Source organism: Lemur catta, chromosome 4, assembly GCF_020740605.2.
Source record: "Lemur catta isolate mLemCat1 chromosome 4, mLemCat1.pri, whole genome shotgun sequence".
Classification (NCBI taxonomy): Eukaryota; Metazoa; Chordata; class Mammalia; order Primates; family Lemuridae; genus Lemur; species Lemur catta.
In genome coordinates this window covers 32,384,685-32,406,712 of record NC_059131.1, presented here as the reverse complement: position 1 = coordinate 32,406,712, position 22,028 = coordinate 32,384,685, and the positions used below count along the sequence as shown (strand labels likewise).

At 44.0% G+C, this 22,028-nt stretch overlaps 1 protein-coding gene across 1 annotated transcript; it reads left to right on the top strand.

The window, feature by feature from the left end:
* The first annotated feature begins 44 nt into the window (after positions 1-44).
* Positions 45-21,161, top strand: ABCG5 (ATP binding cassette subfamily G member 5). Its single transcript, XM_045549498.1, has 13 exons — positions 45-327; positions 918-1,039; positions 6,322-6,458; positions 6,536-6,634; positions 10,120-10,252; positions 11,417-11,556; positions 12,295-12,424; positions 12,871-13,084; positions 13,184-13,389; positions 14,348-14,486; positions 17,029-17,214; positions 19,899-20,011; positions 20,765-21,161. Exons 1-13 carry the CDS (start codon positions 182-184, stop codon positions 20,956-20,958), a joined length of 1,959 nt encoding a protein of 652 aa, XP_045405454.1. The 5' UTR covers positions 45-181; the 3' UTR covers positions 20,959-21,161.
* The last annotated feature ends 867 nt before the right edge of the window (positions 21,162-22,028 follow it).

Below are 22,028 nucleotides of genomic sequence, written 5' to 3'. Positions count from 1 at the left end.
GGTTCATCAGATAATGGCATCTGTGGCCAAACCCCTGCTCTGCCTCCAGAACGGCATCACGAGGGACTCCAGGCCCAGGAGAGGAGCAGGCAGGGTCACCTGCCACCAGCTCCTCAGCTGAAGCCACTCCGGGGAGCGACAGGTGGCCAGAAAACTCACCCGTCTCTGCTGCCTGCTGGCCATGAGCGACCTCCTATCGTTGGCGCCCAGGGGGTCCTTGGGCCTCCCCGTGAGCAGAGGCCCCCGGAGCTCTCTGGAGGAGGTTCCTGCCGCCGCTTCGGAGCCGCGGCACTGCCTGGGCATCTCCCATGCCTCCTACAGCGTCAGGTAAGCCACAGCCTCCCCCTGCCGGCCTGAGGCCTGGGCTCTCACCCCCTCTGCTCACTCATGGGGGCCCTGCCTGGGGCTTTCAGGCTCCCTCTTCAGTGGCCCTCAAGGGGGGAAGAGGAGGAAGCGCCTGGGAAATGGGGAGCAACAGTGAACGCCCCTCCTCCTGCCAGGCCAGGCCCGGCCCAGGCACAAGCAATGTTGCCAACCTGCGCCCCTGACTCCTACCCTCCCCATTGCCCACCCCTGTGTCTGTGGCTGCCCTGTGTGGATGCCGGGACCAGCGGAATGGGGGTGCTGGGAACATGAGGGGTAATAAAGCCTGGGGAAGCAATGCAGGGTCAACAACCTTCCGGTCAGACCGAGAGGGGACATTCAGAACAGCTGCAGGCCAGGCCCTCTCCGCAGGTGATGGGCAGCCTCGCCACTGCCCGCCAGGCTCTGCAGAGGAGGGCACAGAGGCTGAATCACCTTAGGAACCTGTCCAGAGACAACTGGGGTGGGTGCAGCTGGGATCAGAGCTGGGGGACGGGGTCTGGCCTGTTCCAGGCCCCCATGCTGTCTTTGCCTTCCCGGGGTTTCCTTTAAAGCAATCGTGTCGGGCCCTGGTGGGACATTGCATCTTGCCGGAAGCAGTGGAACAGGCAGATCCTCAAAGACGTCTCCTTGTACGTTGAGAGTGGGCAGATCATGTGCATTCTAGGGAGCTCAGGTAAGCTGGGAAGGAGTTCTCTGAGTTCTCAGTGAAGGGTTTGGTTTGATCTACACCACAGTGAAGAAACAGGTTTAAGTTGCTGCAAGAAGTCCGCAAGTTTGATATCAGAATGAAATTAAATGACATGTCTGACTGTGAATGGAATCTGGTATCAATGTGAAATCTTTAGAAAGATCTTTAAAAAAAGAGTATAAAATTCCACCTAATGTATAAGTGAATTCAAATTTCCAAGTATGCAAAGCCCCCTTGCACAGGGCCTAGTACATAGGGTGCCCAGTAAACAAAATTTCCCGTCTGTGCCCTGCCTAGAGACAGGAAAAGGAATTAAATGACCACAAAAATGCCCACTAAGCCCCCATATTTTATTCTACTGGTCCTTTTTAAAAATTATTTTTATTACTTCAAATATACTGTCAAGAATAGAAAATCATATAAAAATGTTCATGTATTAACATCAAGTCTTATCCAATCTTAACATTATACCATATTTGCTAAAGATCTTTTTCTTTCTTAAGGAATTAAACATAACAGATCATATTGAGAACATCTATGTGCCCATTCCCCACGTCATCCTCCTCCTCCTCTTTCCCAGGGTAACAACATTTGAGGCTGCATTCAGTGTTGGTCTTTGTGTCCCTGCATCAGCCAGTCATTGCTGTGGAAGGGCATAGACTTTGGTGAGGCAGCTCCTTGTGGCTGAGGACAATTTCCTGGGAGGGTCACAGCTGTGAATCCTCAACAGCTGGGGAATGGGTGCACCGGCCCTGAAGAGGGGATCTGTGTGGCACACCACAGTGTCCACTGCACTGGGTTACCCTGCACATTTCAAGGTTGAAAGATTCTGCCAAATTAGCTTCACAAGAAGCCTCTTGATTGAGCTATTTCTCACAAATTATTGACATTTACTGCCACCCACTCTCTACTTGCATTATTCTCTTCTGTAGAGATGGGGAATGTAGGTCTATAATAAAATGTAGGCAGGGGCCGCACACGGTGCCTCACACCTATAATCCCAGCACTTTGGGAGGCTGAGGCAGGAGGATCGCTTGAGGGTTAGGAGTTTGATACCAGCCTGGGAAACACAGCAAAATCCTGTCTCTACAAATAATAATAATAATGATGATAATAATAAGCCAGGCATGGTGGCATGCACCTGTAGTCCTAGCTACTTGTGAGGATGAGGAGGGAGGATTGCTTGAGCCCAAGAGTTGGAAATTACATTGAGCTATGATAGTTCCACTGCACTCTGGCCTGGGTAACAGAGTGAGACCCTGTCTCAAAAAGAAAAATGTAGGCAGGATCAGCCTCTTTAGACCCAGGGAGTTAAAACCATGGCCATTCACCTGCTATAGCAGGTGCACAACTGTATGGCAATAGTAGTTGTTAAGATTAAATAAAAAGGAATTCCCTGGCTATCTTAGTTCATTTGGGCTGCTAAAACAAAATACCATAGACTGGGTGGCTTATTAACAATAGAAATTTATTTCTCACAGTTCTAGAGGCTGGGAAGTCCAAGATAAGGGACTGGCACATTCAGTGTCTGGTGAGGGACTGTTCCTTCGTAGCCTGCCATTTTCTCACCCTAATCTCAAATGACAGAAGGGGTCTTTCTTGAGCTCCTTTTATTAGGACACTAATCCCAATCATGAAAGCCCCCCCAAAACTTAATCACCTCCCAATACCACCTCCTAATATGCCCCAACTCCTAATACTAATATTTGGGAATGAAGATTTCAAGATATGGATTTGGGGAGGGACATAAACATTCAGACCATAGAGCTAACTCAAACTGTTATACTTTTCTGAGATTTCCTGTAAGCCCTTGTTTCCAATTTTTAAACAATTTTTAACTATACACATGTACCATAACATCCAGGGTCATTCTAATTGTCCTTTTGCTAAATATAATGTACTCCTTTAAAAAGAAAAAAAGCTGAGTTATCCCTATAACAATTTGTCACTTATTGCAGGCCTTATGTAGAATTAAAAAGGGTGGCATGTAGCACCCTTCTCAGAAGTGTGTCCCACTTCTAAGAACAATAGGGAATTGAATCCACAGTCTCAGAGGTGTGTCCCCCAGGCCAGTGTCTTTCTTCATGCACATCTCAGCAGGACAGTGGGAGGGGCTATTGATCTGGGGGTATGGGCTGGTTTCTGATGATATAATACCTAGTTACAGTTTTATGACAATGTCTACCCTTCATACTGAACATGAATCCACAGTAGAATGCAAGTTCCACAAGGGCAAGGGCTTTGTCTTTTTTATGGTGGGGGGATTTTGAGACAGGATCTCACTTTGTCACTCTGGCTAGAGTGCAGTGGAGTCATCATAGCTCACTGCAGCCTCAAACTCCTGGCTCAAGGATCTTCCTGCCTCAGCCTCCTGTGTAGCTGGAACTACAAGAAGGCACCACCACGCCTGGCTAATTTTTCTATTTTTTGTAGAGATGAGGGTCTCACTCTTGCTCAGGGTGGTCTTGAACTCCTGGCCTCCAGTGATCCTCCTGCCTTGGCCTCCCATAGTGCTAGGATTACAGGCGTGAGCCACTGTCTTTTTTTCCTGCTGTATCTTTAACACCTAGAATAGGGTTAATCACAGAGTAGGTACTTAGTAAATATTTGTTGAATAAATAAGAAAACAAATTAATTCTATGAATTACTTACAGTGTTTCCTAAAATTACATGATTTCATTGGTGTCTTACCTCAAACAGCATTGTCTATCAAATCTTTATTCCTGAGGCAAAAGATGACTTACGTGTTCAAAGTCTCTCTAGAGCATGGTCTAAAGTAAACCTGTCTAGAACCACCCAGCACTCCAGGGCAACTTACTTGACTCACTACTTCCTATCGAGTAGGGCCAAGACTCTTGAATGGGTGTTTCCTTGCAGATTATTTGGCTACAAATGATTTCAGTCTTATTAGAGAAGATAACCCCAAATATCATGGTTTTATTGCCCTTTAGGGCATTAGCCATTTTTGTGCCTAACTTTGTTATCTTATTCTAACCTTCCTTTCTCCACTGACTATATGTATAAATTTCTCATATTCTTTTTTGAATGAGCTTTGTCATCTTGCTGTTTCTCTCATTAATGAGTTAATAAATATTTGACATATGTTTAAAATAACTGAATTAGTTATCTATTTCTATGTAAAAAAAAAAAAAAAAGTATCCCAAAACTTCGTGGCTTAAAACAACAAAAATTAATTATTTTTCAGAATTTCTATGGGTTAAATTTGGAAGTGACTTGGTTGGGTAGTTCTGTCTTAGGGGACAAGAGGAATATCCACGGGATTTGGCAACAATACAGTAGCCTTGAAGGGAAGAGTCTAGAGAGAGGGAGGGCATCACATGGGGACTGTCAGGGTTCTGGGCCAGAACAGGATAGAAGTGGGAAATAAATGGAAGACCACCGGTAGATATTGTTGGGGCTCAGAAAACAGTACCCCAAAATGAAGGCCTCAGAAGCAAAAGTTTTTCTCTGACCGCCCATCACTTTGGCCTGTTTTCCCGAGGCTAGCCTTAGAAACTAGAATCCCTCCTCCCCAAGGTGGGTTATAGAAACCAGAACCCCTTTCCCAAAGGCCAAACATAAAACCTAAAAATATTCAGTGTAAAAACTGGCCACAAAGAAATCATCTGACCTACGTTGTCATAAGACCCCCATTCCAGAGAGGGTCCTGCCCCACACCCAGAAGGAAAGAATGCATGCTGAGAGAGGCTGAGAAGAATCTGGCCAGACAGGCCTTGCTGGGTTTCCTCACTCAGTCCATGAGCATTACATCATACTCTTTTTTTGTCTAGTCATAGTTCTACATGGCAGTTCATACTTTGTTGACATAAAGGTGGGCAATTTCCCCTGCATCTTTGCGTCTTCATTTTGAAGGCTCCCATGTATACACATTAAAGAAATTTGTATGCCTTTTCTCCTGTTAAAAAAAAAAGTAGCTTTGATATCCCTGGGGAGGCCAGTTTAGAGGTAGTGGTGGAGCCAGAATCCGGGCTGCAGGGTATTTGGAGCTTCTGCCAGAGCTGAGATTGGATTCCAGAAATGTAAGGCCAGGGAGGCTTTGTTAGGAGAACCACACCCAGGCCTAGGATCATGCCTGGGAGATCACAGGGTGCATTTTGAAAGACAACCTCTATGGGGTCCTATTTTGTTTCTTTATAATCGTTCCTCCTCTCTTTCCCACTCTGACCTCTACCTGAACACATGGGGCTAATTCTGAGTTTTGTCAGCCATGGTTAGAAAAGAAGACAACTGCCACAGGAGCTTGTTTATCTTTGTACCCCTCACAGCAACAAGCAGTTTTTTAAAAAAATATTTGAACAAAAGATTTTCTCTTTGGCTCTGCGCAAGCCATCACAGTCTCAGTAGAATTCTCTTGCTGTCTTCTCAGACAGTTCAGAACCTCTTGCCTATTTCCTCTGTTATTAATTCTAACTTCTTCACAGCCTTGGATAGGAAAGGCCTGGGGCAGTCTGTTCTGTCCCCATCAGCTCTGGGCTTGTGTAAAAGCTTGTGTCCAGGAAGTCTGAGAGGGGCCCGCGGGTTTCTCATCCTAAAAGCATCACCTAGCCTCTAACCACAGAAAAAAGCAAACTGGGGAAACCTCATCCCCTAGTAGCTTCAAGCACCAAGCAGTTAGTTCCCCACAACTCCTCTGTGGGAATGTTCTTAGTGACAGCCAGCAAGGCCACGCCCAAGGCTCTCAGCGCAGGCTGTGGCCCTCTTGGCTTTACCAAAGGACTCCCTCACTAAGCCCGAGCTTCTCAAACTCTGCTGCAGCAGAGTCTGATTCAGCAGGCCTGGGGAGGGGCCTGGGGTTCTGCATTTCTCACAAGGTCTCAGGGACGCTGATGCTGTTGGTCCTCAGAACGCACTTTGTTAGCACAGCTCCAGGCAACGCAACCTACATCCAGGTACAACCAGACGATCCCAGGGACCACAAAAAGAAATTCAGATATCCTAGGATCCAAAAGTTTCCAAGAGCCCTGGCTTTCCGTTTACGCTGATCCTATAGGTATTTTGTTTTTCTATCCAAAACAGTTTTAAAACCAAATAAGCAGACAAAGCACCTTCAGTCTTGACCTGGATGAGCGAAACGCCTTGCACTCCTCTCACTCAGGGAACAAACCCGAGACTCATTTGTGCCATGAGACTTTGACCCATGAATCAGGGCTGGACCGCGGGGTCACGCCCCCAAAGGGGGCCTCGGGAGGTTCCTCCAAGGCCGTCAGGGAGGGACCCCTCCAGGTCCTTCTCTTGTTGCCCCCCAGGCTCGGGGAAAACCACGCTGCTGGACGCCATGTCCGGGAGGCTGCGGCGCACGGGGACCTTCCTCGGGGAGGTGTATGTGAACGGCCAGGAGCTGCGCCGAGAGCAGTTCCAGGACTGCTTCTCCTACGTCCAACAGGTGGGCAAGTCCCCGGCCCCGCCCTGCCGCCCCTGCGAGGGCTGGGGCGACGCTGACGCCCCCTCTCTCACACGCAGAGCGACACGCTGCTGAGCAACCTGACGGTGCGCGAGACCCTGGGCTACACAGCGCTGCTGGCCATCCGCCGCGGCTCCCCTGGCTTCTTCCAGAAGAAGGTGGGTGCAGCGAGAGTGGGTTTGCGCCCCTCCTACTCTCCCTTTCACCTCCAGAGCTTGCCCTGCCCTGCGCCATCCGAGCGAGAGGGCAGCCACCAGCCTTTTGAGCGCTTGGAAGGTGACTAGTTCAGACTGTGACATGCTCTGAGCGCAGAATATGCACTGAATTTCAGACACGGAGTCTGAAAAATCAGAATGTGAAATAGCTCATTGAGAATTTTTTAAAGTATTGAATACAGGTTGAAAAGATAATAATTTGGCTGTGGATAATATTAAAGTTAATTTCATTTGTTTTACTTTTTAAAATGTGGCTACTAAAATATTTCAGTTCTGTACAAGGCTTGCATTCTCTTTCTGTTGGGCAGTGCTATTCTGCAAGCTCCATGTTTAAACAGTTATTATTTTCCCCACTAATTTTTCTCAACTTGCTTTGAGGCATCTTGAATGTGCCTCATCCACATTGGATTAAGTTAATTAAGAAAGAAATTGTCAACTCCTTCTAGGTTCCAATCTTATTGTACAACAGTACACTCTTAAATGTACCAAATTTGGACGTAGCCACAGGTGAGCCCATTGGGGCCTTACCTGGAAACATTGCCTCACTCCTGTCTGGACTGGGAAGGATCCAGGGAACAAATGACAGGGGGATGTGCCATGTTCAAAGGGGCACAGCTCCTTGAGAGCAGGCTGGTGTGTTGTGATGCCCCAGGCAAGTGAACAACATTCTTCTTTCTGAGAATCCTGGACAATTCTGGGTGTAGTTCTCACTCTAGAGTCTTGGCAAGAGGTCTGGCCCTCCAGGATGACCATCGGCCTCAAAGAGAGAGGCCTGACTCTGTTTCTTCCCCAAAGGTTACCTTAGAGTGCTCAGAAGGTATTTCAAGGTTCTTGCTATTTCACCTGATTATACTGTGTTCTCATATCTGGCTGGCTTCATTCTGACATCAACCCTGTAGGGAGGCATTGTCTCCATCTCACAGAATAAGATACTGCCACCCAAGGAGATTAAGATCAGACAACTAAGAATGGCAGAGCGAGGGCAGGAACGCAGGCCCTCGGGCTCCATCAGGCCTCCCTGAGCCCCCTGTGGTCTGAGAGGGCAGGCCAGACCCCATGGGGAGACTCCGTGTGCACAGCCTTGTGCACATGGCTTTTGGCGGCCCAACAGTGAGTGGCAGATGAGGAGCCAGGCCACACAGCCCCTCTGCAGGCCTTCTCTCTGTTTGCCTTTGTATTTCTATTCCCAAAAGAGGTGGGAGAAAACCCTATTGATATTTGGATGGAAGATATTAAGTCATGAACAGAGTCATGGATTAGTGACTCATTTTCATCACATACCCCAAGGAGAGAATCTGAGAAAACCACTGGGCCCTTCCCCAGAAAACCCACACATTTGCATAAATATTTAGAAAATTTATGGGTACTTTGGAATGGATTGATGGCAAATTTGCCCCCTAGTGAATGGTCTCTCTCCCTGGTACAGGCAGTTCCTAAATGTCCTGCAAAGGTTGCGAGCACAGACTTTTCCCTGCTTGAGAGTCCTTTCTGAGAAAATCCAGTCCACAGGGTGTGAAATCCTGACAATTTAAGGAGAAGGAAGTCCTGGTGATAATAGAGGAGACAGCACAGCAGATCTGGTTATGTCCTTGGAGGAGCCTGAAAATAAAGCATGACCAACATGAGCAGGCTGTCTCTGCCGGGCTTTTGGCTAAGCCTTGTACTTCATGGACTGCCTGAGGGAGCCCAGACAGTCCTACTCTCAATCCTGGCTCTGCCACTTGGACTTTGGGCAGTTACGGACCTCTCTGAGGGTCTGTTTTCCCCTCTATAATAAATACAACAATAATTTATCTCCACTGGGGTTGATGTGAAAAATAGATCAGATTATGTGAAAGCACTGAACAAAGAAGGTTGGACTTGATGGTCCCAATGGTCTCTTAAAAGACTCAGTGAATTCTGTTTCCAGTAGTGTTTGCAAAATATGGGAGAGGCTTTCTGCAGGGGCATGAAACATCTGAGACAAATTAGGTAAACGTCTTTTCTGCCCACCCATTCTGAGCCAGAGGGGGCAAGATTACTCCTTCCTTGATGTTGCAGAAAGATGAAGAGGAGGCTGGGAAATCTACCCTGGCTGGTGAGCACATAAATCCGAGCTTGTCAAGCAAAGCTCAGTTCTAGGATCCTTCTACTCTGATGGCAGAGGAGATCCTTGTTTTTTCCAGAACATATCATGCTCATTTATTAATGCATTTTTACCTTCCAATTATTCCTTTGTATCTACTTCAGATGTGTCCCTTCTTTTGGTCAAAGCTTTATCTATGATATTGATCCCACCCCTCTCCTCTGGAACTTTGTTTCATAAATCATCCCCTTTTTTATTCCAAGCTAGTTTGTTGCTGTTGTTTTTTAATGCAATGTTTTTATTTCTATTTCATTATATTAATAAAAGTAATACAACCTCATTAGGGGTGTGTGAGAACAAAACTCTTTACCATGTAAGTATTCTCTCTCTCTTTTTTTTCCTTTTTCTCAGACTTGAGCCAGTTTATATTCTCTGTCTCTTTCTATCTGCTTTCCCCCAGGGTTTTATGTAGATCTGGGTAATCAGTAAGGGAGGACTAGAAATACAGATTTTTTAATGGGTCTCTGGAGAGGAGATAAGCTGAGGAAGGAAAGCGGGAGAGGGAAGGAAAAGGCCAAGCTTTTTGTTTATAAAGTCAGTAAAGAATTTTTTTCTAGCTGTTATTGCTGTGGGGGAGTTGAGAATGAGGAGGAAGAAGAAGGGTTTCAGGGAGTTGCAAGGTGTAAGTAGAGGGAGGAGAATCGGAGGAAAGGGAATGTTAAGTGTGGCTGTGGGTTATAAATTGGGTCCCCCTTAAAGTCCTTAAAGAAATTCAAGTAACGATTGTAATTACTTTTAATTACTTTTGATAGCTGGATTATCTTTCTTAGATGCAAAACCACACTGAGATTGGGCCACAAGGGACTCCAGGACTTACATGATTTACATAGGGGAAAACAGGTTTAGTGCAAATCAAACTGGATTTTTTAAACATATAAAACATTTATCATAATAAAGTTTCAAAACCCAAACACTTAGAAAAAAATAAGCTATATTGTATTTATGCCTTTGGGGGATTTTTCTGTATGGGCTGAACTGACCATGGCATCTGAAAATAGGAGTTTAATGAAGTAACCATTGTTTCCTGGTGAATTTCTCTGAAGTAAGCATAACAGTTGCTCTAGGGACTTAAAAAAAATTCACATTATTTATTTAAATCTGGCACACGTATTATATTATGATTTAAACCAAATATTGGATTATATTATTATAAGAGGCTTGCCTTCCCCAGGGTATGGTGAGTCTGGGAGTGGCCCGTGCAGTCTTGGGAGGTGTGTTGCCTCTCCCAAGCCATCCCCAGCCCATGCGTTGAAATAGCAGCCACAGCGACATCCAGCCTTCCTGGAATTTGTCTCTCCTATAGGTGGAGGCAGTCATGGCAGAGCTGAGTCTGAGCCACGTGGCAGACCGACTGATTGGTAACTACAATTTGGGGGGCATTTCCAGTGGTGAGCGGCGCCGGGTCTCCATCGCAGCCCAGCTCCTCCAGGATCCCAGTAAGTGGGACTCAGAACTGCTACTAGCTGCTGCCTAAGCATCTTCCGTGTGTCTGCAGATGCTTTCAGCTCTTTCTTCACAGTTCCTATTTGGAGTTTGTATGGAACTGAAATTATTGAGATCTTTCAAACTGGGCACCCAGTTTTTTGGGAGATGCTGTATAGTTCATTTCCTGGTGTTCTTACATCATGTACAAAACAGCTCTTAGACTTGAAGCCTTACATTTGTGTGCTCCATTCTGGTCTTCCATGGACAGAGGGCCCTGTGCTGCCCATCCTTCTTACCAGAGCAGTCCCACTGTGTTGCTGGGCAAAACCAGTGAGTTTGCTATGACTGCAAGTGCTTAGGAAATGGTGGGAATTAAAACAGGAATTTGGGTGATACATTCAAAAGTATGTATGTTGTGGGGAAGGGGCTATCAAAATGGGGTGCCTAGTCCCCTGCCTCCCCTGCTCGGTTTGGTCATTTCCCCACCACCTGGGGAAACCTCACCACCCATATGCACCTGGAAGAGGACATGTTGCATCTGGATACTGTCTTTGCACAGTGGGAGATCAAGACTTCCTGTTCTTTCCAGATGGTGCTTGGTCACTAGACAGCAAATAGATGCTTTTAAGAGCCCTGGTCATTTTTGGGTAGAAATACATTACAATTAAACCCTCTAAAGACCCTAAATGCCTGCCATACTTCAGACTTTGTTTCGTGGGTCAGATTTTTTTTTTTTCCAGTGCAAAGACCCTGTTAGTGTTGGAAAGTGTTACAGACATCAGACGTGAAATGGGGTTCTGTCTTTTCAACTAGCCTCCTCCCAGCCTTTTCAAAACAACTTGGTGCCAGCCTGCCAGCTCTTGTTTCCTGACTGGGTCCCCTGGACAGAACCCAGACAGTCCACAGTACCCTGTGAGAGGCTTGATCTCCTTGATCCCCTGTCCGCTTGAGGACTAAGGCCCAAATGTGCTCTGGAGCTGGCAATCGGGCCCTCCCAGGTCAGGTCCTTTCTCCTGGGCTCAGGCTGAAAGTCAGTTTATTTGCAGCTACTTCTCACCAAGCACCATTTTGATGGGGTACCACAGTTCAATAAGGGACTGCTCAAACTTCTGAGTTTTAAGCACAGAGCCCGAGCTCGGCAGTGGCTCAGAAGTCTGGCCCTTCTTTGCTGGCAGAGATCATGCTGTTTGACGAGCCAACCACGGGCCTGGACTGCATGACCGCGAATCAGATAGTCGTCCTCCTGGTGGAGCTGGCTCGCAGGAACCGCATCGTGGTCCTCACCATCCACCAGCCCCGCTCAGAGCTCTTCCAGGTGAGGGGCTCATCTGGGCAAGGGTGGGTATAGGGTGTGTTGAGCTAGGAATTGCGGGGGCAGGGTCAAGGTTTGTACTAGAGCAATTGGAACCAGCAGCTCCTGAGAGGAGAAGGGCAAAGAGTGGAAACTCACTTCTTTTGGCACTTTTTTCGGCATTTCCAAATGCTTTCTGTACACTACCTCGTTTAACCTGCACAACAATCCTGTGAGGTGCACATAAGTATATCCACTTTACAGAGGAAAAGAGTGGAACTTAGAAATTATTCAAATTTGAGCCAATATCATACAGTTAGTAACAAGCTAGAATTGGCATTCACAATCAAGTTGGCTTCAAAGGCTGCATTTTTTCCACTAAACCTTACATATTTCCTTCTAAAAATCTCACTTTATCCTCCCAGTATCCTTTTAGTTAGCTTTCTATAGACAAAGATCTGAGATTTAAAATAAAAACAAAAAACAACCAACCAACCAACCACCCCAGCTTGCCCAGTGTCACTTACCTGGCATGGCTGGGACTTAGGCCCAGTAGTTGTTCTCTACCCAAGATGTGATGCTGCACCTCGGGACGGGATACAGCGTGACTCCCAGTGCTAGCCCAGGCTGGCGAGTGTAGGGATGGACTTTGTGTCCAGGAACACATGGCCAAGGCAATCACAGGACTGATGCTTGGAAAGGTATTTCCCACAAGGACATGGGGACCTGATCACACACTAACTCCCTCTGTTGTCCCATCAGCTCTTTGATAAAATCGCCATCATGAGCTTCGGAGAGTTGGTTTTCTGTGGTACGCCAGTGGAAATGCTTGATTTCTTCAGTGGCTGTGGCTACCCTTGTCCTGAACATTCAAATCCTTTTGACTTCTGCAGTAAGTTTTCCCCATCGTGAATGTTTTTTAAACTTTGTCTTCTCAGATTTCTGCCTAGATGACACCAGCCTTATAGGGTTTTATTTTTACTTTTGTTTTAGTATTTTATACTTTTCAAGGAATTAATTTGGCTCAATTAACTCATCATAGTTAACCTATCAGAATGAGGTAGGATGTCTCTCTTAATTGGCGCACTCCTTCTCTGTCAGAGAAAAATCAGCTGAGCTTCTGGATTCTCCTAGACAGTCCCAGTGGGATCCTCATGGCCCTGTTGGGTAGCCTTAAAATATTCTGATTTTATAAGTGGACAATAATAACATGTTTTGTTCTGATGGGATATTATGGCTAGTACTCCTGTACCCATGATGAAACATTATCCATTGTATATACATATATATGTGCTTTTAAAAACACATGGGTGATATCTTTTTGGGAAAAAATTTTAGTGGACCTGACATCAGTGGATACCCAAAGCAAAGAATGGGAAATAGAAACCTACAAGAGAGTCCAAATGATTGAATCCGCCTATAAAACATCAGCAATTTGTCACAAAACTTTGGAGAATATTGAAAGAACAAAACACCTGAAAACATTACCAATGGTTCCTTTCAAAACCAAAGATTCTCCTGGAGTTCTCGCTAAACTAGGTGTTCTCCTGAGGTAAGAGCCTCTCAAATGTAAGCAAGGCCCATTTTAGGTCTTTAGACATCCACCAATAATTTTTAAAAAGTAATTAAAATTGGGTTATTTGGTTTTCAGGAGAGTGACGAGAAACTTATTGAGAAATAAGTTGGCAGTGATGATGCGTCTCCTTCAGAATCTGGCCATGGGTTTATTCCTCATTTTATGTGTCCTACGGGTCCAGAGTGATGTGTTAAAGGGCGCCATCCAGGATCGCGTGGGTCTCCTATACCAGTTTGTGGGTGCCACTCCGTACACAGGCATGCTCAATGCTGTGAATCTATGTAAGTGCCCCTGTGCAAGAGATGTATCCCTTCCTCCCTAAATATCTCCCTTCTCCCTCCAACCTTACAAAAGTCCACCATTATAAGGGCATTTCTCTGAGCTACACCTGGCCCTCTCCAGATTCTCTGGGGAAAGGTAACTATTGAGTTACTAACACCTTGGTGTGAATTAGCTCACCAGGAGAATCTCTCTGAGGGTCTAAGGATCCAGGGAAACATGAAGTTATGATGTATTAGTGGGCTAGGAAGAGTCTTTCAAAAGATCATTCCTGGTATCTCATGTTGGTCATTAGCATGCCTAGTCCATTGAGGCCCAGCTGCCAGGCCAACTTTGCAGCATTAGTTTCTTTTTGGAGCCTATTTCAGGACAGCCAGCACCTAATTGTCAAACTCAGTGGGAGTCCAGAAGCAATACCCGGTTGCCTGATGTTACAGTTCATGCAGGAAAATGGGCTAGAAGGATTTCCAAAATGTATCACTAAAGTTCAGGGAATGAGAGGGAAGGAGATGCTTCTGCAAAGTCGGTCCTAGAGATGAATTTCCCAGGCTCTCTGCATTTCCCAGGCTTTCCTAGCCCTGTAGATCAAGTGTAAAATGCAGGCTGCTGGGGGGGGCGGTCAAGATGCTGCAAAAAAAGGGGACAAAGTGCTTCAAATCACTCATTCATGCCCCTTTTGCATGTGCTTTTCTTGAATTGGTGACAACCCCCCACTTTAGAGAGAAGGAAATTAATTATGATATCTTTTGCAACTGTATTGCAATTGATAGAGTGTAGATTTGGTGGGGAGTGGTACTCATTGTGCTATGGATGGCAGATCCCCTCCTTCCATGACTAGGGAGCCTGCCCAGCTGTTCCTCACCATCCAGCCCTGACAGTCCTCAAGTTCAGCTTGGGTGAGCCCTCCCTCCCTTAGCTGTGTGGTGACTGACTGTTCTGAAACCTGCCTTCCACACCCAGTTCCTGTGCTGCGAGCTGTCAGTGACCAGGAGAGTCAGGATGGCCTGTACCAGAAGTGGCAGATGCTGCTGGCCTATGTGCTGCATGTCTTCCCCTTCAGCATCATTTCCACCATGCTTTTCAGCAGTGTGAGCTACTGGTAAGGGCATGATCAGGGTCATTCAGTCCACGTGGGGCCAGGCCTCCCATGGAATCATAGAGGGCCAATGGCACTTGTGGAGGGAGAGCTCCAGGGTGAACAACTCCCTATTCTCTGCTCTGGAGGATCTACATTTTGCCCATCAATGTGTAGTGCAACATCATATCTTTCAGGACATTTATTTTACTGTAAATAACCCAACCTGCAGCCCAACCAGCATGGGACCTGAGGGCAAACCAACAAGACTACATGTGCCAGGAAATAGCATGTCCCACATTCATGGCAGGGCCTGGGCCAGAGAAGAGGGCTCGGAAGTAGTTGGGACCCAAATGCATGTGGGGCCCAGGTGCAGAGAGAAAGCAGTCTGAGTGTAAAACCGTAAGACAGACACATTTAGAGGGTGGGAAGAGGACAGCAAGCTAATGAAGGAGGCAGAGGGGTGATCAGGAAGGTGGAAGGAGAAGCAGGATTGGGCAGCATCAGAGAGGATGAGGGAGGAGAGAGTTTCAAAGAGGTGTAGTAAACTCTTCAATATTGTAGAGGGTAAAGGAGATGAGATATAAGATGAGGAGGTCATTGTGATCTTCCAACAAAGAGCCTCAGTAGAGTAGCAGAGGCACAAGTCAGGTTTACAAGGGAATGAGGAATGAGATAAAGGAAGCAAATACTGTTTTGAGAAGCTTGGAGGTATAGGGTAAGATGAAGAGGAGGAAGTTGCTTAAATGATTATTGAGCTCAAAGAATGGTTGTTTTAGGTTGTGGTAAATCATCAAAAAACATTAGATAGAGAGTAGATGAAAATATAGCCCAAACTGGGATAAAGCAAAGATCAAGCTTCCAGAGTAGACCAAGGTAGAGGCAAGGGAATCAGAATAACAAGATGCCAGCAGCTAGGGGTCACACTGTGCAAAGATAAGGAAGTTGGGGTGGGAGAGAAAGAGAGAGGATGAAAAATCAAGAAGATGACGATAGCAAGAAATTCATAAAATGGAAGGTGTATTCATCTGCTGAGATAAATTCACTAAGGAGAGAGACTGAAATTGAGGAGAGAGGTTAATTTAAAGTAGTAGTTTATATCAGTCATGATGGGCCACACCACTGGAACACAAGACACAATGAGGAAACCTTAGGTGTTCAGAGGCCAGCTGAGGCAAAGTGGCAGAGTGGATCCAATGAGTACAGCAATATGCCTTGGACATCACACTTCCAATGGCTTAAGTGAGAGAGCAGGCTCCCCAGAGGTGGGAATTGATAAGGCCAAGAATGGTAGAAAGAACAAGATGGTAGCCATGGAAGTCAGAATCCATTAAGGGTGTGTAGCAACTCATCTGCCGAATCAATGGTGCTGGAGCAAAGGGCTTTTACCTTTTATTTCAAAAAATTGAAATAAAAAAAGAATAGCAGAAGGGGGGCAAGGAGCTGCAGCAGTGAGGGTATAGGGGAAGTAGGAGACAGGAGGCCATGATTAGAGAGGGTGTCTTCAGAATCTGAAATCTTGGAAGTGGAACAGTTTTGAGCAATATTTAAGTCCAAGGCATGGTGAGCGATTAGGTAGATGGAGCCACTGGAACTGTGGAGATTAGCTAATCAGGACACCAATGTTGATGGCTCATCAAGAAGGTTAAAGACCTAGAGGAAAATGATAGTGGATGGGAGTGGAAAGAATGACCCTGATCTGGATGCTACGAAGTCATCAAAGGTGCGAGAATGTTTTAAATGTCACCGAAGACCACAATGGGGAAGGTAATTAATAGTATAAGCAAACTTCTTGATTTGTATCAGAGGAAAGATGGATGGCTTTCAAGAGTGGTGAGGAGGGGTGGGTATAAGACATGCCAACTTCTTTTCCTTACTCTACAAATGGAATAAAAAGCAGCCATGTCTAATGAAGACAGGCTATCATCAGGGAAATGTACTCTGGTGAAGGGAGTATAAGAAGAAAGGGGCATGGATACAGGGTAGTTTGTTTACAAGAAAATAAAGGTCAAATCAATAGTAGGGGTTGGTGGAATAAAAGATAGGAATGGAATGGAGTAGGCCTGGGGAGGGCCAACCTGACCAAGGATGAAAGAAGTGAGGGGTTTTCATGCTGGCAATAATCCCATGTAACAGGATGTGGTTCAGGGAAGGAGGGGCTGAAAAGCAGGTTGGGTGAATCCTTAACATTAGAGCAGGCCTGGTGCTAGTTAGGCAGAACATGGTTATTTATGAAGGAGCCTGGAGAGTTCAACAACGCTACTTATTGCAGTTAGTTCTGACTGTTGTCTAAGTAATTTAATATTTTCCTATGAGAGTTGAAGAAACTATAAAAGAGGAAAGGTAGCTCCCATCGAGTTGGAGCCCACGGAAACAATTTGAGGTAATAAATGATCTCAAATCTTGGCTCTGTCCCACAAAGGCCTTTCAAAGGGAGTTTGGCTTGCCCTGCAAACTCCTCCCACCCACTAACTACCTGGGATTTATTCATAGAAGGCAAGTGTGGTATTTTTCTTAAATGTGATAATCCTTGGAGAGGAAAACTAAAGACCTTTTGCTTTCCTAGGACTCTGAATTTATATCCTGAGGTTGCCAGGTTTGGATATTTCTCTGCTGCTCTCTTGGTCCCCCACTTAATTGGTGAATTTCTAACTCTTGTGCTACTTGGTATGGTCCAAAACCCAAACATAGTCAACAGTGTTGTGGCTCTGCTGTGCATTGCCGGGATGCTTATTGGATCTGGACTTGTCAGGTAAGAAGTAACAATTCAGAGAATTTAGATTGATATAATTAGTTGTTAAACCACCTGATTATTATAAAGGAATTCCAGAGGAGAACTATGTGATACTGGTTAAAGATATTACTCTGCTAATCATTATTACCTTACACCTGGAACTGTTCACCACTTGTCCAATAAAATGTCTTTTTTTATTGAGTATCAGGAAATGACAAGATAATCATGTTATTGATGTGATTCACATGTACTTAGCCATTATACCAAGAGGAGGAAAACCAATCTGGATGCTCCAGAAAAACTCACAGCCCATATGACAGGCTAAATCGCGCGCATGTTAGTTATTTCTGACCTGGTAGAATTGAGTCTCTATTCCAGTTCTTAGTTCCCAGTTATTTTTAGGAATCAAGAGTAGTTAGATAAGAAAAGAGCCTGCAGGATGGAAGACTGCTCAAAAAGGTATCAGGACTCAAAAAACATGTACCAAAGTTAACAGTAATCATTTCTGGATGATATTTAATTTTTTCTTCATATTTCTATATTTTATAAATGTTCTATAATGGTCAAGTATCATTTTATAGCCAAGAAAAAACAGATACATACACATACATTTTTAAAAAGCAGTAGCAAAAAGGGTAGAGAATTTTAAAAGTGTAAAAATGATCCCAGGCAGGTGATGTGAGTTTACTTACCCATAAGTAAACTATGGGTCCCTGAGGAAAAGTGAAGAAAGCTGTTTCTTTGACTTAAAAATCAAATAACAAGAAAAAAACCTGAGCATCTACTATATTTAATTATATTTATAATAACGTTTAGTTATTTAGCTCTCAGAGTAATCCATTTTCAGATACGGAAACTAAGCTCAGACCTGGCTTTGCTCAAGGCAGGCCACCATGGAGAACCTCTCTCATGATGCGCTTGACTCCCTAGAGAGAGGGCTGACCTCGGAGTTAGAAACTCCCTCTACCACTTAGCTGCCACGTGACCATGGGCAAGTCACTTTTCTACCTAAATTAGTGTGTTCATTTATAAAATGGAGATACCTATCTCAGCTCCACCTACCTCAAGGAATCATAAGAAGCAAATGAGATAATGTGAAAACATTATGACTGTAGTGAATTATATAAAGGTGAGACATCATAAAGCAAAGTGAGCTAGGCTCTGATCAATTTCTATCAAATCTTTGCTGATATCAAACCACAAATATTTATTTTGTGTTTAGGCCTGTGTGGTGCTGGGAGAAATGAGGTTCCTACCTCAAAGGGGTAGCACTCTAGCCTCTGGGCAGCCATTCTCTTGTGGTCATCCTCCTATTCCAGGCCTTGTCTTCTCGTACTTGAACTTCTGCTGAAGCCTGCTGTCTCTTTTGCTGTTCTCACTCTGCCCTTACTCTGGTCCATCCTACTTGCTGGTATCACATTAGTTTTCTTAAAACATTGATTTCAACATGATCTTCCTTATGGTCATTCAACATCAACTCATTTCAAGGCCCTGAAATGGTGGTTTCCAGCTATTGTTCCAAACTCACATCCCACTGCTCCTATTTCAAATTCTCTGCTCCAGCCTTTCTGGCCCATTCAGTCCAATATGTAGTCCTTGACATGTCTACGCTCATACCATTTCTGCCTTTCTAGGATGTCCCTCCTCTTCCCCTAACTTCTTCCCAGATTCCCACCTATCCTTTTCAGTTAGCAGCCTCTCAATGTAGTTAATTCAATTTTGTGCCTTAGGGAGTTACCAATAATTGAAAGTCATGGAGTCTGAGGGTCACCTGGGAATAGGTAAAACCATAAATACTAAATACAAGAACGTCATGGACATGTGGTACTAGTGTTTTATACTTTTTTGGCACAAGTAGTTCACTACTATGTATTTTTATAGTTTTAAGGATATATATCCTATGTCCCCAACTACTTTGTGAGTTCTTTAGGTATAGGATACTTCTTTTGAATTTCTAAGCACCTAGAACTAGTGCCTTGCAAGTAGAAAGAATTTTATATTTTTTGATTGATAGAAACTGCATAGTGGACCAAGAAGGCCATGGTGTCTGCATGAAGTTTCTCCTGAAACAGTTTAGAGAGGAGACATATTTCCTTTTCACACTGACTGCTTGCTCACTCTCTCCTTCCTTTTGCCCTTGTATTCTGGTTTAGTTCTCACTTCCTATACTACACCTTCAAATCTGTTTAATCACAAATATCTTCCTCCGATGAGATATGTGTTAAGTGTGTGTTTTCTTTTATCAATGGTGCTTACCAAAAAAAGTAAACACTAATGGATCATGAGAGGACTGTTAAATTAAATTAAGGTCTCTACTATAATGGGCCACCAAGCTGTGATTAAAAATGACAAAGTGCTATGCTTACTGACTTGGAAGGATGTCTGAGATATATGTTTACGAGAAAAAAAAGTAGGTTAGGAAAGAGCATGAGAAGTTTAATCCCATTTGTGTAAAACTTTATAAACATATACATACGTTATATATTTATATATCACCAGTTATTTCTGGGCAATGGTATTTCTTTATATTTTTCAGTATTGTTTGAAGTTTTTTTTATAGTAGACATAATTTTCATAACAGCAAAATAGAAAATTATATTCATGTTGGAAAAAATAAAATAAGGATTGCTTTTCTTTTCATTTGGTAGGACTATTACCAGAGCCTATTGAATTTCATGTCTCTTTTTTCTCTTTTTCTTAAGAAACACACAAGAAATGCCTATTCCTTTTAAAATCATCAGTTATATTACATTCCAAAAATATTGCAGTGAGATTCTTGTAGTCAATGAGTTCAATGGACAGAATTTCACTTGTGGTAAGTATTCTATTTTGGAATATTATTTTTTACACGTTATTCTGAAGAAGCAATTCCCTGAGGGAAAGACATTTTTGAAAAAAAATGCTATATTTTATAATAAGTCAATGTAAAACTTTATTTTGAAATAAAGTCCAACATTTTTTCTCTGATTTTTAAAATGAAAGAAAATAAGCAGTGGTCAAGTTAGTCTCCTATCAAAGGTCAATAGCTTAAGGCCACTTTGATGTTATTAGAAAATGACAGACCTTAAGTATCTTGTTATAAACTATAGTATATTCTGGATGGACTCAGTTCCTATTAATATATCTACTGAACACATCCGAGCAGGCTGAAGTGGCTTCTTATTCCCCAAAATGTAACAGTATATAGCAGAGCAATGCTATTGTTCACACAATCCCACAAGAGGGAAGTGGGAACATGACAAGGTCCTCAATATTTTTAGGTGATAATGTCAGTAACTTTAGGATATTTGGTGCTAAGTGATCATGATTTTTATCAGGAATGTGGTAATGAAACTATACCCAAAATGGAAATAAACCCATCTCCATCTTCAAATGAAGCGAAGGCCAGTACTGCTCACTCTTGCTTCTTCTAATTGTGAATTCTGGGCTTTCTAAAATGTCCTGTTATCTTTCATGAAGTAAGTAAGGTACTTAGCAGAGTGCTAAGCACTTCGCATTTGGTAAATATCTGTTGATTAAATTACTTGACATGAACCATAGCTGATTTTGTCAATCCTTTCCTTGGCAGGCAGCTCAAATGTTTCTGTGACAATTAACCCAATGTGTGCCTTCACTGAAGGAATTCAATTCATTGAGAAAACCAGCCCAGGGGCAACATCCAGATTCACAACAAACTTTCTGGCTTTATATACATTTATTCCAGTTCTTGTCGTCCTAGGAATAGTTGTTTTTAAAATAAGGGATCATTTCATTAGCAGATAGTAAAAAATATTGCTAGGAAAGTGGAATTTAAGTTGCCGGATGTGTATGACTGCTTTGAATATCTGAAATAGGAATGCCATGTATTTCTTTCTTGATAGGACATCTTAAGTCTTTTAACCATTAAGACTCCATTTGTGGCCGGGCGCGGTGGCTCACGCCTGTAATCCTAGCACTCTGGGAGGCTGAGGTGGGAGGATTGTTCGAGGTCAGGAGTTCGAGGCCAGCCTGAACAAGAGCGAGACCCCATTTCTACTAAAAATACAAAGAAATTAGCTGGACAACTAAAAATATATATAGAAAAAAAATTAGCCGGGCATGGTGGCACATGCCTGTAGTCCCAGCTACTCGGGAGGCTGAGGCAAGAGGATCGCTTAAGCCCAGGAATTTGAGATTGCTGTGAGCTAGGCTGACGCCACGGCACTCTAGCCCGGGCAACAGAGTGAGACTCTGTCTCAAAAAAAAAAAAAAAAGACTCCATTTGTGTCCATTGGATCCATGCAGGCCTTGAATGCAATGGAAATGGTTCATAGTCCTTTGCTATTTCAACTTTCAGGAACATGTGGTGTTCAGAAATTATGACTGAGCTGGTCCCAGAATGTAAATAATAATCACTCATAAACCTATGGGAGATTAGTATGACTATTTGTTTTCTTTGTTCTAGAAACAGAAAAATAAGTCTGTTAAAAAAATTATGCTTATGCTTGATAAAGGATTCAATAAAAAGAAAATGTTTGAATGATTACTGACTGTGTCAGTAACAGAAAAGGAGTTGTGGATTTAACTGAAGTAATGCGTCATGCAGAACTGAGTAAGAATGCTTTTGATATTTGAAACCCATACTTGGCCAGGTATGGTGGCTCATGCCTGTAATCCTAGCACTCTGGGAGGCTGAGGTAGAAGGATTGTTTGAGGCCAGGAGTTTGAGACCAGCCTGAACAAGAGTGAACCCCGTCGCTACAAAAAATAGAAAAACTAGCCAGGCATGGTGGTGTGTGCTTGTAGTGGTGCGAGGCTGAGGCAGGAGGATCGCTTGAACCCAGGAGTTTGAGGTTGCAGTGAGCTCTAATGAT

Excerpts from the sequence above, each read along its gene's own strand:
- ABCG5 (XM_045549498.1), top strand. The coding sequence starts at position 182 with ATGAGCGACCTCCTATCGTTGGCGCCCAGGGGGTCCTTGGGCCTCCCC. Across the intron at positions 6,459-6,535 it reads GCTTCTCCTACGTCCAACAG|AGCGACACGCTGCTGAGCAA; the intron begins GTGGGCAAGTCC and ends TCTCACACGCAG. Across the intron at positions 14,487-17,028 it reads TTCAGCAGTGTGAGCTACTG|GACTCTGAATTTATATCCTG; the intron begins GTAAGGGCATGA and ends TTGCTTTCCTAG.